At 44.5% G+C, this 15,344-nt stretch overlaps 2 protein-coding genes across 4 annotated transcripts in view; both read right to left on the bottom strand.

Annotated features, from left to right (window-relative positions):
• LOC114662809 (SH2 domain-containing adapter protein F-like) overlaps window positions 1-1,323 on the bottom strand; it is a 35,089-nt gene extending 33,766 nt beyond the window's left edge. For 2 of the 3 annotated variants that reach the window (XM_051935301.1, XM_051935302.1), the window contains exon 1: window positions 448-1,315. The gene's annotated coding sequence lies outside the window, so the exon portion shown is untranslated. Of the gene's footprint in view, window positions 1-447 lie in introns of all 3 variants that reach the window. The other variant, XM_051935303.1, reaches the window with a different exon arrangement.
• A 7,733-nt stretch (window positions 1,324-9,056) lies between these two features.
• Window positions 9,057-15,344, bottom strand: part of yju2 (YJU2 splicing factor homolog) — a 41,724-nt gene continuing 35,436 nt past the window's right edge. The window contains exon 8 of the mRNA XM_028816485.2: window positions 9,057-9,913. Coding sequence (XP_028672318.1) covers window positions 9,777-9,913 — 137 coding nt within the window. The 3' untranslated portion in view covers window positions 9,057-9,776. The remainder of the gene's footprint in view (window positions 9,914-15,344) is intronic.

The following is a 15,344-nucleotide window of genomic DNA, read 5'->3' as shown; positions in this document are numbered from 1 at the left end:
GCTATATTCCAACAGCCCTGATCCTTTATAGGAAGCCACGTCCAACTGACAGCTTCGAACAATGTCGGGTTTTATTAAAAGGCTTTTCCGACTGCACCACCTCCGCTACCATATTTTTTTAAAACTGCAAACCCCACTCTCCCGAATCTCCCATTGGAGTCTGATCAGTCCTCCTTTTTGTTGATCGCGAAACTCACCGAAGCCCCCTTTATTTTACGGACTTTCAGAAATCACGCGCCCCCATGTCAGCCCCCCCGATTCCCTACTTTAATGCGAGGTCGCACCGTCAGGTATCAACAGTCTCGCCTGCTAATGCCGAAGATCACTCTGGCAGCGCACCCCCGCCCCTAACTCACTCACTCGCTCGCTCTCTTTCTCTCAATTTCCCATCCTCTCTACCTCTTTAATTCATAAACAACTAAATAAATAAATGATTAGGTTAAATACCTCAAACGAGTCCCCGTAGATTCCCCTGTGCGGCAGATCGCTGGCCCCAGCCGCGGCAGATCCGAGCGGGTAGTTCAGGCGGACAGGGAAAGCCAAGCCGTGTGAAAAGCGAAAGCGGCTGCTCCAGGGAAACAGGAAGCACAGCGACGAGGCGCAGGGATCAATCAGTGCAGCTCCACCTTCGCCAAGTTTGCACCAAAGTTAAGTGCTGAGGAGGAGGAGGAGGAAGACCACACCTGAAAACAGCCTGTTCAGGGAGAGCGCGGATCTCCACGTCGGTTAGCTTGCCAGACCTGTCAAGCGGCACTCTCCGCAAAAACGCAGACGGCGGCGCAAGTTGGTTTTCGAGGATTTGGCGGAGGAGATGTGTGTGTTCTCCCGGCTCTCTCTCGCTCTCTTTCTCTCCGTCCCTTAAACAGATCGGTGTGGAGAAGTCGCTTCAAGGCTGGTTGGTGCCTACACCGCCTCCCATTACCCCTGAGTCAGAGGCGCAGTGGGACGGGGTGCAAGGCTCTCCTGCGAATGATCTTCTTCCTCTTCACTGTTGATTCGGGACTAGTAGAAGAAGAGGAGGGGGCGGTGATTTTTTTTAGCGAAGCACGTATTTTACTGTAGGCTCCTCCAGACACAAGCGGCGCTCCTTACAAACATGAGGATCCGTGCGTTTAGCTGTAGGGGGCGGACGTCGCGTCTCCTGTCCCGGTGTTTTCTGCCCGCGGCTTCTCGTTCGCAGTCGGCCCAGCTTTTGTCCTCTTCGCTCACGGCTCTCCTGTACAGCAGCCGTAACCCATATAATAAAAGCTCCTCCCCATGACAGATTGCTGGTTAAACGCAAGAGAGCGAGCAGTCTGCTGCGCTCGATTTCTTCTGCTACGATCGCCGTCTGCGCAGCTTTTAAAAACTCTTGTCATTTACAACTTACGTAGTACAATGAAAGCGCGAAAATACACCGCAGATCTGCGCAGCTGTTGTAGACAATTGGCTAACGTCTTGTGACTCGGCCAACCAGCGTCAAGGTCTACTAAAGTACCGCCCCAAAATAAAAGATGAAAGAGCACTGTAGAGCATCGCCCTCTCTGTTGCGCCTTGCAATTCAGGCTGCGTGGCACGGTAGCGTGCCCTGTCCACTTTTAGAGGGACTGTCGTCACAGCTCGCTGTGAAAGTGAACAAAGCTTATTGTGGAGCAATCGGGCAAGACGATCTGATTGGTCAGATACGAAGAACGCGAGATGTGAACAGGCATGGATGGATCGATGAGTATACAGCGCCTCGACACAGACCGCAAAGACAAGGGGCGGACGAAAGGACGACGTGATCTGTTAATCTATTGTATAGTGACTTTCACGTCCATCCATCCATCCATCCATTTTCCAACCCGCTGAATCCGAACACAGGGTCACGGGGGTCTGCTGGAGCTGTATTGTATAGTCAGTCAGTCATTGTCAAACCCACTATTTGAGTAGTGAGAAAAGCGCTATATAAATGTAAAGAATTATTATTATTATTACTAGATCTTAACACTGCGTCACGGGGGTCTGCCGGAGCCAATCCCAGTCAACACAGGGCGCAAGGCAGGAACAAATCCCGGGCACACACACACCAAGCACACACTAGGGACAATTTCGGATCGCCAATGCACCTAACCTGCATGTCTTTGGACTGTGGGAGGAAACCGGAGCACCCGGAAGAAATCCACGCAGACACGGGGAGAACATGCAAACTCCATGCAGGGATGACCCGGGAGACGAGGTCTCCTTACTGCAAGGCAGCGGCGCTACCACTGCGCCACCCTGCTGCCCGTATTGTATATAGTGCAATTTATATTTATTACTTGGAATTTTTCTTTGGCTATCTATCTATCTATCTATCTATCTATCTATCTATCTATCTATCTATCTATCTATCTATCTGTTATATAGTGCCTTTGATATCTGTCTCTCTGTGTCGCATTGTTCTCTGGCCTTTATACAGCACATGACGATCATTACATTTTCATGTATTCATTTAGCAGACGCTTGTGTCCAAAGCGACTTACAGATGAGGTCCACCGATTTAAACGCCAGTCAAGGCTTTGCTTTGAGCCATGTGTTCCAAGACTACATGTTACAAAAATACGCTAAAGCAACTGAATGGGGGCTCTTATCCTTATTAATTCGATTAGATATAACTTTATTAATCCAATGAGATGCATACAGTAGCAGAAGCAAAGACCAAGGATACAGACTCACAGGACAAATATTACAGCTGGTTAAGCAACCATTAAAGCAACTCAAACCCAAGACGAGTTAACCTTAACTTAGCTACAGGAGAGCCGAGCACCAGGGCTGTCAGTAATTAGAAAGGTAATCACGGAGGGAGTCAAAAGAAAAGAGCAATAGTAATATAGCAATCGTTGACTAAATTCACGATACAGTTCAGAAACACACGGCCTGATTATGCAGTACCCCAACTAGCGACAACTATATGGCACTATTTCATTTTTTATTTTACCCCCCCCACCCCAAAAAAAAACAAAACTGTCCAAAGCCATAATGTCTGACTATATAGCGCGCACCCCAACGTAACAGGGCAGACACGATTTTTTAAAGCCCGAATGATCTCCGGCTGACAGGTGGGCATTACAACAGAATCTACTGATCGAATTGACTTCATAGCACCAGCGGTAAGGTGGTCAGCACTGTTGACTTGCTGATGAGGTCCTCACACTATTTTTATAGATCGCCTCATATCTGATGTGTCATCTGTCGACTACTATCAGCGCTAAACTAACGGAGCCCCCCCCCCTAATCACAGAGTTGCTCTCTGGTGACTGAACCATTGCCTTCTGAGCGGCGCTTTCGGCTCTCCCCTCCTGAGTTTAGCCGGTCCTGACTATGACTGATGACACCAATCGCCCCCCATAACTCGCCCCACAGTTACCACCTTGGATATTCAGCTCAGGATGAAGTCATCTCCATCGCATCTTCGGGCAGAGATTCATCTCACGGTCTTGCCTGCAACGGTGATCGGCCTGGTGGCAGCCACGGTCCCTCTCTTCCCCCGTGTGTCTCCCCGAACCCGCTCTGGGAAGAAGATTCCAGAAGCCACTTCACCTACAACTCAGGAAAGATGACTTAAGCAGGGCGCTGATCTCCCTCTCCCTTTCTCTTCCTTCATCGCCTCGGCTGCCATGTAGTCATTAATTTTGCTACGGCTGGTCGATCGGTGCCTCAGATTGATGACCTCTCTGCGGGGGCCGCAGGGCTTGGCGAAATGAATGTGAAAAAAGCTATAGAATAAACTGGTCAGTAAGCGGGTGACACGGCGTTTTTTTTTGGGGGGGGGGGGGGGGGGGGGGTTCTGAGAGCTTATAAAATCATCATTACATCAACTAAACAATGCTTCTGTACTTTACCCCTTGGCATTATCGGTGCAGCGAATATCACTTTTATTTGTGCTCAAAATCATGTCAGCGAGAGTGTTTCTGTAATTCACCCTGCATGTTGCATACAGGGGGTACCATGTAGGAATTGGTGTGCCTGCACATGTTGGGACATAATACGGGTTCGATCGCATGTTCTTTGTTGACACTCTTGTGCGCCCCGGCCCTGCACTATTGAGCATGTCGGTTTAAAGACCCCCACGGTACGAACCGTGCAAGATTTTGGGGGTGAAAGCATTTCAGTCTGAGTACACCGGAATGGCTGTAGGGGCTCTGATGCTGATTCATATGAGAGAGTAACGGCGCTGCCACTCTATGTCGCGCGCATCTTTATCTCATCAGTAGGGGGTCTTCAGCTGAACAGACAGCCGCTCGTTCATCACACGTGCAATCTATCCCCCCCGGAGATGTTTGCCGGTGATGAAAAGCTCTGCCACCTCTAGACAGCCACCGATTGCTCGTGCGGATGGGAAGAAACTGCGGCGGCGACACTGTGTGCGAACGCGAGTCTTGCTGTGTGGCATCAGGGCCACCATCCGCCAGATGCTTTTTGATTTATGGGCCTCTGCAGCGCTGCGAAGGGTTCGGTCACCAGCCGCAGCGGCCGGCACAAAGGCTAAGTATACACCGAGGAGCGGGAGTGTAATGTGCGGCTCAGAGGGACCCTTGGGGACGAGGGGGTCACGTAGGGCACTGATGAGCCCGTGCTGTCCTTGCAGTCAGTTTTGCTTGCAGGGCTGTTTAAACGCAGAAAAGAAATGCAGCGCTTTCAATGGCGAGGTAGACTCTTGCGCCCCCTTGTGGATATCTGATGTACTGCACGAGCAGGAACTGGTTTGGTCAGAATAAAAACACTACTGTATTTTATTATTATTTACTGATTTGGCTGACGCCTTTATCCAAAGCGACTAACACCATTTGAGATAAAATTGGTTACATTTCTTTTGTTTTTTCAATTGCAGCCCATGCGAGTAATATGCCTTGCTCATGGTAACACAATTTATATAGCGCCATTCACTGCGCACATTATCACAAGGCACGTTAGACGTTTTAAAAGTAGAAGGCCAACGGCATTACGTCTTCCAAGCCTAAATAATATTATTTGGCATTTAATATTTTGAGATCTAAAATACCCACACAAGTGTTGGTTTTCATTTTTTTTTGTCAGATGTTTCAATGGTATATCCATCCATTCCTCTATATCCTAACTATCACGGGGTCTGCTGGAGCCAATCCCAGCCAACACTGGGCGCAAGGCAGGAAACAAACCCTAAGCAGGGCGCCAGCCCACTGCAGGGCACACACACGGGACAATTTAGAATCGCCAATGCACCTAACCTGCATGTCATTGGACTGTGGGAGGAAACCCACGCAGACACGGGGAGAACATGCAAACTCCACACAGGGAGGACCCGGGAAGTGAACCTGGGTCTCCTAACTGCGAGGCAGCAGCGCTACCCACTGCACCACCATGCCACCCTTTGATGGCATACTGAAGTAGAATTACAAACATTTCATAAATTTCAAAGGCTTTTATTGACAATTACACTAAGTTTATGAGAAGTCAATATTTGCAGTCTTGGCCCTTCTTTCTTTTTCAAGACCTCTGCAATTCGCCCTGGCAGGCTGTCAATCAACTTCTGGGCCAAATCCTGACTGATGGCAGTCCATTCTTGCATCATCAATGCTTGGAGTTTGTCAGAATTGGTGGGTTTTTGTTTGTCCACCCGCCTCTTGAGGATTGACGACAAGTTCTCAATGGGATAAAGGTCTGGGGAGGTCCCTGGCCATGGATCCAAATTTTCGATGTTTTGTTCCCCGAGCCACTTAGTTATCACTTTTGCCTTATGGCCCGGTGCTCCATCATGCTGCTCACCAAACTGTTCTTGGATGGCTGGCAGAAGTTGCTCTTGGAAGAGCAACTGACAAAAAGATCTATAAACACTGAAGCAGCAAACTTTGTGAAAACCAATATTTGTGTCATTCTCAAAACTTTGGGCCACAACTGTACACAGTGGATTCAGAGTTTGAAGACCCTTTAACTTTCTGCTAGATTTAATTTTAAATGGATAAACTTGCCTCCGTTCTCTCCGGAGAACAGTACAATATCAGCTGGAGTTTCTGCATGTCTTACTGATATCCCATATATGCTACAAAGTTTGTGGACACCTGACTAACACACCTCTAAAATCCTGATGAACATCCATCCATCCATTTTCCAACCCGCTGAATCCGAACACAGGGTCACGGGGGTCTGCTGGAGCCAATCCCAGCCAACACAGGGCACAAGGCAGGAGCCAATCCCGGGCAGGGAGCCAACCCACCGCAGGACACACACAAACACACACACACGGGCCAATTCAGAATCGCCAATCCACCTAACCTGCATGTCTTTGGACTGTGGGAGGAAACCCACGCAGACACGGGGAAAACATGCAAACTCCACGCAGGGAGGACCCGGGAAACGAACCCAGGTCTCCTAACTGCGAGGTGGCAGCGCCACCGTGCCGCCCACCTGATGAACATCCAATTCCAAAATTATGTACATTACTATGGAGTTGTTCCCGCTGATTGAGACCCTAAAAGGTTTTCCACAAGATTTCGGAGAATGGTTGTGGGAAGCCAAAAGAGCATTTGTGTGGTCAGGCATGGATGGTGGAAGAGAAGACTCGGCACACAATATCTGCATTTAAATGAATCCCAAGGGTGTTCAACAGAGTTCAGGTAAGACCACTGTACAGGCCACTCGAGTTCCTCCAGTTTTTTACGGACCTGACTTTGTGTACAGGGCCACAGTCATGCTGGAATGGAAAAGGGTCTTATTCAATGTATTGCTCCAAACCTAGAAGATCACAATTGACTAAAATGTCATTGTCTGCATTAACAGTACCCTTCACCTTTTGGCCCAAACCTTGTAAAACAGCCTCAGACCATTATCTCTTCTCCACCAAACTTTACAACAGGTATGCAATCCGGCCGGTGGCATTCTCCTGGCATCCTCCAAAGCCAGATGATTTGACCATCAGACTGCCAGATGGTTCATCACTCCAGAGGACACATTTCCACAGCTCCAGAGTCCAATGGTAGCCATTCCACCACTCCAGCTGACGCTTGGCATTGTGCTTCGTAGGCTTAGGCCTGCGTGCAGCTGCTCGGTCATAGAAACTCAATTCAAGAAGCTCCTGCGGCACAGTTATTGGGCTGATGTTGCATTCTGGAGGCAGTTTGGAACTTTGTTGGCAGTGACGCAACAGATGGAAGGCAATTTTATGTGATATTCAGCTGAGCACTGAGTGGCCCCTTTGAGAGTTTGCGTGGTCTACCACTTTGTTTCTGAGCTCCTCAACACGTCACAATAATGGCATTTACAGTTGACTGGGGCAGATCAGTCAGAGCAGAAATTTCACATACTGACTTGTGGCAAAGATGGCATCCTATGACAATGCCACTAAGTTTAAGTCACTGAGCACTTCAGCTTCACCCATTCTGTTGCCAATGGAGACTGCATATGGCTGTGTGTTTATCAACAATGAAACACCTAAACTCAGTAATCTGGGGGGTCTACATAGTGTATAGAGGAGCTGACCCACTGACTGCTCTGCAGGCATGCATCAAGGATTTGGGCTTAATAAGTGCTGCCACAGGGAGCTACACGAACAGAAAGGAGTGGCATGTGCCCATCTTGGCTGGATGAATACAAGACGTGCCACTGCATTTTCAATCATCTGCAGCAGCTTGGTAGCACATGCAGGTACTTCTGCCAGCAGAGATTTGCATTAGTCCTGAGGTGACAAGACCACGGCCTGAACCACACATTGTGCTGCACACTCCATCAGATACGGTCTGATCGCATGGATGTTCTACAGAATAAATCTGTATGAACGAGAGACATTTGCAATGTGGTTAGGGAAGGATGGCCGAATAGACCCAGGACATTGAATACATGTATGATTTTTGGAAGGTCTGCCCATGAAATGTTTGTATTGTACAATGGCTGACAGGATTACTATGAGGCACAGTTAAATAATAACATTTCCTTCAAACAGTATCAAAGGTGGCTGGCTATTTTATGCAAAGGCACCTCACCCATTGTGCTGGCAGTGTACCATTTATAGTATTAATGTTTTTCAGAAGATAGTGTTTTTCAGATAATCTTTATGTACCAATCATAGGATTGTCCACCTTATGTATGAAGTAGGCCAAGATGTAATCCCTCATAATACCCTGTCAATGACGGATACATTCATGAATGTTGGAAGAGGAGTCTCTTTGAAGGAGTTACTGTGAGAGTTTTGGAATAATGGATCACGCATACAAGCAGAGGGAGGACATAACTGATTCTCTTGCTGGTTGTAGACCTTTTCATAATTTAAAACCCAATGTTGAAATTTAATAGGTGTATAATGTTGTGATGGTGGATGCCAGTAATGATACTACACAAAATAATAATTAATTGATCCAAATGACAGAATGTGACAGCTTAACACTAGAATCCCTACGAAAAAACTAGTAATCCCGGGCCGCCTCTCCAATCTCGCACCTCTCCATTAGCGTCTTTTGTTTTGTAAATGTGTCGATCAGCACAAACAGCAAGCGGCCTGCTATCCCACCCCCACTTCCATCTCTGCCCCACCAATGAAGCTTAACTCGGGCAAAAAGTTTTCCCTACTCAAGTCTGTTTATCTGGGTGTGAGGTGTGTGGAGTTGTAGAGGGAAAGTAATATATCGTTATTTGGAACACATGCACTTCGTGTGTTCCGTGTCTACAATGATCTGTGAAAATGTGGAATGACAGGAAATGTGAGGCAAGAAATGTTGAACACATTCCTAAAACAGAAACATTTTTCATGTTATAGTACTAATGACAAAATTTTGACATGAAGTCTATAATGTGTGAATGTGTGAAGTCCAAATATCAAATAAACAATTTCATAAAAGGTACACATATAATAAAACAAGTGCGCTTTTATTCAAGAATACAACCAAAGAAAAAGAAATTGTGCTAGGGTACGACGCTGATGCGAAAGCTTGTGTGGTGCAGAGGTAGGAACTGCTGACTCGTAATCAAGTGGTTGCCAGTTCGATTCCGGCGCTTCCTAGAATTACCGGTTTGAGTAGTGAGCACCTCTTATTGTTAGTATTATAGAATAAAAACATACATTTGATTCGAGTCTGTAAGTTTCAAAATTTTCATCATAAACAGGAGTTTAATAGAAGTAACAACGCTAAAAAGAAGAAGTTCCGCCCAGCATACGTGCCGTTATCAATGATTCAGTTATTTAACAAGTCATCCAGTCTGTTAACGTGGGGTTAGACATCTGTTCATCAAACACTAAACCAGGAAATACAAAGAAATGAAGTTCATGTTCCAACCCAGGAAGAAGTCACCACAATCATGGAATCCAGTCATACACGACAAGAACAAACTGTCAATACATTTGAGCCGACAAATTTATAGAGAGATGGCATAGATAGCAGGCAGTGCTGGGTTGCCCTGCAAATCCTAAAATAAATCTGTAACCTCTCCTATAGCTCTTGGAACTCTGGTGTTCACAATCGCCTTTGGGTTGCTGCAAAGACCATTACAGGCAAATAAAAGTCAAAGCAATACACAAAAAAAAACACCCCTCGGTCAGATTCATGCATTCAATTGGCATGTCCTTAACTTAAAAATGGGGTATGCGATGTCAGGGCAAATCGGTATGTGGTCGATTCTTTCTAAAATCATTTTTTTTACTTATTTTTTTTATTTTAAATCAAATAATTCCTTAAACATGTTTTCACATACAATATGCTTTCACCCTCACACTTTGGCCAAAACTGGTCCCCTTCAAAAGTCACTGTCCTTTGAGACAGTGAGGCCAGCTCAGTCCAACAGACTACCTTCACTGTTCACCATCCATCTGATCATTCGCTTTCAGTGTCACTGCTTCCCGAGTAGGTTCCCAGAAGGCTTAAGGAAGAAACTGGAGCAGTTGTGTTTGATTTGGTGTTTAGGGGTGACTTGGAGTTTTCAGGAGTTACTGCTATCTTGTCTGTCAAACCTAAGGAAACAAAAAGATGACAAGTTATTGCCACACGTCTTACAAAGAAGGGTTAAACAAAATAGATGTTAATTTTACAGATGCAAATTAAGAAATACCAAATCAAAAAGCTAAACCATTCTGGTAATCTACTGGGGTTCAATCATCCACTAGCAATTTTCACGGTCAAACTCATTCAAATATGAAATGTTCACCCCAGGAAATAAGGTGGAGATCTTAAGCACAGATGACCTGTGACCACCCAATGCCTTTCATCACCTTTCTAACTGTTCTAGAAAGTGACATTTAGCTTAGTTTCCATAAGAAGCTTCCCAGACACTCTGCGCCCCAGAATTTTCTCTAATGTTCACATTTTCTCTAATGTTGCTGAAGCATGTCATTCCTTTTGCTGGTAGAAATGCACCTATAAAAGAGGCAAGGTTTGCATCTGGTGGTGACTAGGCAAATGTTCTCCTTCACATGAACTGAGGCAAGAGAGTTTATTTCTAAAGCCACAACACTGCTAGTAAATCCCTTTTCAAAGAAGCTCATCATAGAAACAGTCACATAAAACAAATACTATTCTAACAAGTCTGCAAAGACTGGTAGACCCATGTGGATGTCAGCTTATAACTTCAGTTTGAGATATGGTCCTTAAAATTCCTTTCTTCACCAAATTACTTGACAATTTATTCTATGTGTCCACTGTTGTTCTACCATTTGAGCAAAATATTTCGTTAAGTTTCCAACTGTGTCCTTGCTGCAGGATTTATTTTACAGTCACAGTTGGGATCCAATCAACTAATTCTTTTTCCAATTTTAAACAAAACACTTTGATTATGACACTGCTAAATCTCCATTTGCTAAAACTGAGAAGGTTTGACTCTCTCAATCTCTCCTCATAGCTCACACATTTCATTTCTAGAATCAGCCTTGTTGCTTTCCTCTGGACCATTTCTAAGGCTGCTAAGGCTTTTTTGTAATATGGAGACCAAAACTGTACACAGCACTCCAGGGGCCTCATGTATAAACGGTGCGTACGCACAGAAATGTTGCGTACGAATGTTTCCACGCTCAAATCGCGATGTATAAAACCTAAACTTGGTGTAAAGCCATGCACATTTCCACGGTAACTCATACCTTGGCGTACGCAATTTCTCCGCTCGGTTTTGCAGACTGGTGGCACCCAGCGTCAAAGCAGTGCTACTGTTCCTGTGTGGTCACCCTTTCTTTCTTAGCTCCACATTCCTGACGCAGCTTTATAAATACACTGAAATTAACTGCATATTGTTTATTAGTGTAATGCATCTGATTGTAATTAACCTATAGCAATATAATGGTCCAGGGAATAGCCATAGTATTCCAAATACCATAACTGCTTTAGCGTTGTTACGCTCACTGCATCTTGTTCTTCTTTTTGCTGCTCCCGTTAAGGGTTGCCACTGCGGATCATCTTTTTCCATATTACTCTCACTGCACCACTCAGAGTATTTATATCACTGTATCTGAGTGTGAATCACAGCAGCAGCTGATCGGAAAGAGAATTATCGGTATACAGTTTCAAGTGCACACTACCTCAACCACGGCAAAAAGCGTCAAAGCCTTTCCTGTACGGACCTCGCGTTTCAGAAACAGTTTCATCCCAAGAACCATAAACGCACTCAATCAAAAGCGTCAAAGCCTTTCCTGTACGGACCTCGCGTTTCAGAAACAGTTTCATCCCAAGAACTATAAACGCACTCAATCAAAAGCGTCAAAGCCTTTCCTGTACGGACCTCGCGTTTCAGAAACAGTTTCATCCCAAGAACTATAAACGCACTCAATCAGTCCATCAAGTGCTCCTTGCAGAACTGTTTGTACTTATAAGTACAATTACCTCACTGTAAACTTATCCTACAGTTATAATATTGCACAACCTGCGCTACTTTATAAAAAGCGTATGATGACAATATCATTTTTAAGATGAAATGCAGCAAAATATGTTGCTTATAGTATACAGATAAAACTTTAACTTCATTTAAATAATCTGCATTGTTAATAATTAAACATGTGAGGACACGGTGCCGCAGCGTATAGCTGGTTCACGGATAGCTCCTGCCTTGTGCTGTATTATTGCTGGTGCTGACGCGACACTGGAAGGATAGATGGATAGAATAATTAAACATGTACTACGAAGACATTTCAATGTTCCTTAAAAGTTTTGAAGAATCGGCGTTCTAAGCTTACAGATGGCTTAACGTCTATTACAGAGCTGATTGTGTGGCAATTGGGTATTTGGAGAAAGAAAGGTACGTTTGAAAGAGACAGTACTTCTGTAATAAATTATTTCATCGAAGGTCGCACATGGCTCAGCAAGCCTCTTGCGTGAGATATGAACAATCACTGCGCCACCGTGTTCCCATGTTTAATAACATGCTTTCATTGCTATCATCATGAAAATGATATCACGTATACATCTCAGTATTTTAATTATTCAGACAGCTGTAATATCTCGAATGTAATGGATTCTGTGTCCTGTCGGAGAAAGAGAAAGAACGGAAGCACGTAGTGATTCACACACATAGAGCACATAGAAGATCAAATACAGAACAAAGCATTTAACGTGCTACTTGAGAAACTAGTAAAATAAACGATTTTAAGATGAAGTTTATGATGTTCTACTTTAATGGCAAAATAAACTACGTGATTAAAGTGGAAATTTCGAGATTAAAGTTGACATTTCGTGCTTTTTTCCCCACTGTGTGCCAATTTGTTTTGTCTGTACCCTAATAAGCTTTCATATGACACTCAGACGGTCCGCTGCGAGTCGCCTTTTCACGGCGACTTTGATATGTGATTTCTTTTTTATTTCAGGTACTGTGCGACTTTGTGAACTCGATCTTTCGAGTTTCTCCGACACTCTGTCACTCGATCAACTTTCTTTTGTTGATTATACCACTGTTTAAACCAACAAATAGTACGTTTTTCCTTTTCCTCCACTTGGTTTTCGCTGAAATTCTTATATTTTCCCCTGTGCTTTTCCCATTGTCTTTTCACAGAAGGCTATTTATATTGATTTGCATATTCAAAGAGGCGTAATTCTGGGAGGAGTTGGGGCGGGACAGAAGGCGCGTGCACGTGCGTTACTTTTCACGCTGATCGGGATTTATATAGTGGAAGGACGTGAAATTTTGCGTGCACACAGATTCCTGCATCTGGATTTTTCTGTGCATACGCACAATCCCGCTTTTGTGCTTACGCCATGTTATAGTGTGAGTTCTACGCACGGCATTATACATGAGGCCCCAGGTGAGGCCTCACCAGTTACATAACAAGCATAATCTCCCTTCACTTGTACTCCACACACTGATAGAGATATATATGTTGCTAAAGTGTCCAGATATTTTCTTGCTGTACTGCCTTTTTGCTTCCCTGATATATATGATAGATACTGTATATTATAAATATATAATGAGATATAGATATAGGAGCAGTAGAGTGTGTACGCCTGATAAGCCCAAATAAGGACGAAGCACGTGTCGCATACTCTTTGCATTATTTGACAGTAAACTATGCAACATTTCATGATCTGCTTCTCGCAACTGAAAAGGGCCCCGTGGCGGATGTTTGCCGAATGGCAGACCAACCACATGCGTTATGGTAACCACCCCATACAATCAGGTCGGGACTACGAATGCAATGAATGTAATTACTCCGATCTACAGGCTGTCAAATAAACTAACTACACGCCATGGTGCAGCATAAAGGGGCTTCGTCTCTGATGCTGACGTCCGAGGTTCGATCCCCACAAGGGGAGCAGTAGAGTGAGTATGCCTGATGAGCCCAAATGAGGGTGAAACACGTATCGTGTACTCTTTGCATTATTTGACAGTAAATCTATCTATATAGATATAGAGAAGATAGAGTTAGGTCCATAAATATTTGGACAGAGACAACTTTTTTCTAATTTTGGTTCTGTACATTATCACAATGAATTTTAAATGAAACAACTCAGATGCAGTTGAAGTGCAGACTTTCAGCTTTAATTCAGTGGGGGTGAACAAAACGATTGCATAAAAATATGAGGCAACTAAAGCATTTTTTTAACACAATCCCTTCATTTCAGGGGCTCAAAAGTAATTGGACAATTGACTCAAAGGCTATTTCATGAGCAGGTGTGGTCAAGTCCGTCATTATGTCATTATCAATTAAACAGATAAAAGGCCTGGAGTTGATTTGAGGTGTGGTGCTTGCATGTGGAAGATTTTTGCTGTGAACAGACAACATGTGGTCAAAGGAGCTCTCCATGCAGGTGAAAGAAGCCATCCTTAAGCTGCGAAAACAGAAAAAAACCCATCCAAGAAATTGCTACAATATTACGAGTGGCAAAATCTACAGTTTCGTACATCCTGAGAAAGAAAGCAAGCACTGGTGAACTCAGCAACGCAAAAAGACCTGGACATCCACGGAAGACAACAGTGGTGGATGATCGCAGAATCATTTCCATGGTGAAGAGAAACCCCTTCACAACAGCCAACCAAGTGAACAACACTCTCCAGGAGGTAGGCGTATCGATATCCAAGTCTACCATAACGAGAAGACTGCATGAAAGTAAATACAGAGGGTGCACTGCAAGGTGCAAGTCACTCATAAGCCTGAAGAATAGAAAGACTAGATTGGACTTTGTTAAAGAAGATCTAAAAAAGCCAGCACAGTTCTGGAAAAACATTCTTTGGATGGATGAAACCAAGATCAACCTCTACCAGAATGATGGCAAGAAAAAAGTATGGAGAAGGCGTGGAACAGCTCATTATCCAAAGCATACCACATCATCTGTAAAACACGGTGGAGGGAGGCAGTGTGATGGCATGGGCGTGCATGGCTGCCAGTGGCACTGGGACACTAGTGTTTATTGATGATGTGACACAGGACAGAAGCAGCCGAATGAATTCTGAGGTGTTTAGAGACATACTGTCTGCTCAAATCCAGCTAAATGCAGTCAAATTGATTGGGCAGCGTTTCATGGTACAGATGGACAATGACCCAAAACATACAGCCAAAACAACCCAGGAGTTTATTAAAGCAAAGAAGTGGAAAATTCTTGAATGGCCAAGTCTGTCACCTGATCTTAACCCAACTGAGCATGCATTTCACTTGTTGAAGACTAAACTTCAGACAGAAAGGCCCACAAACAAACAGCAACTGAAAGCCGCTGCAGTAAAGGCCTGGCAGAGCATTAAAAAGGAGGAAACCCAGCATCTGGTGATGTCCATGAGTTCAAGACTTCAGGCTGTCATTGCCAGCAAAGGGTTTTCAACCAAGTATTAGAAATGAACATTTGATTTCCAGTTATTTAATTTGTCCAATTACTTATGGGCCCCTGAAATGAAGGGATTGTGTTCAAAAAATGCTTTAGTTGCCTCACATTTTTATACAATCGTTTTGTTCACCCCACTGAATTAAAGCTGAAAGT

Source organism: Erpetoichthys calabaricus, chromosome 12 (genome assembly GCF_900747795.2).
Source record: "Erpetoichthys calabaricus chromosome 12, fErpCal1.3, whole genome shotgun sequence".
Taxonomy (NCBI): Eukaryota; Metazoa; Chordata; class Cladistia; order Polypteriformes; family Polypteridae; genus Erpetoichthys; species Erpetoichthys calabaricus.
This window is presented reverse-complemented; position numbering and strand designations above follow the sequence as displayed.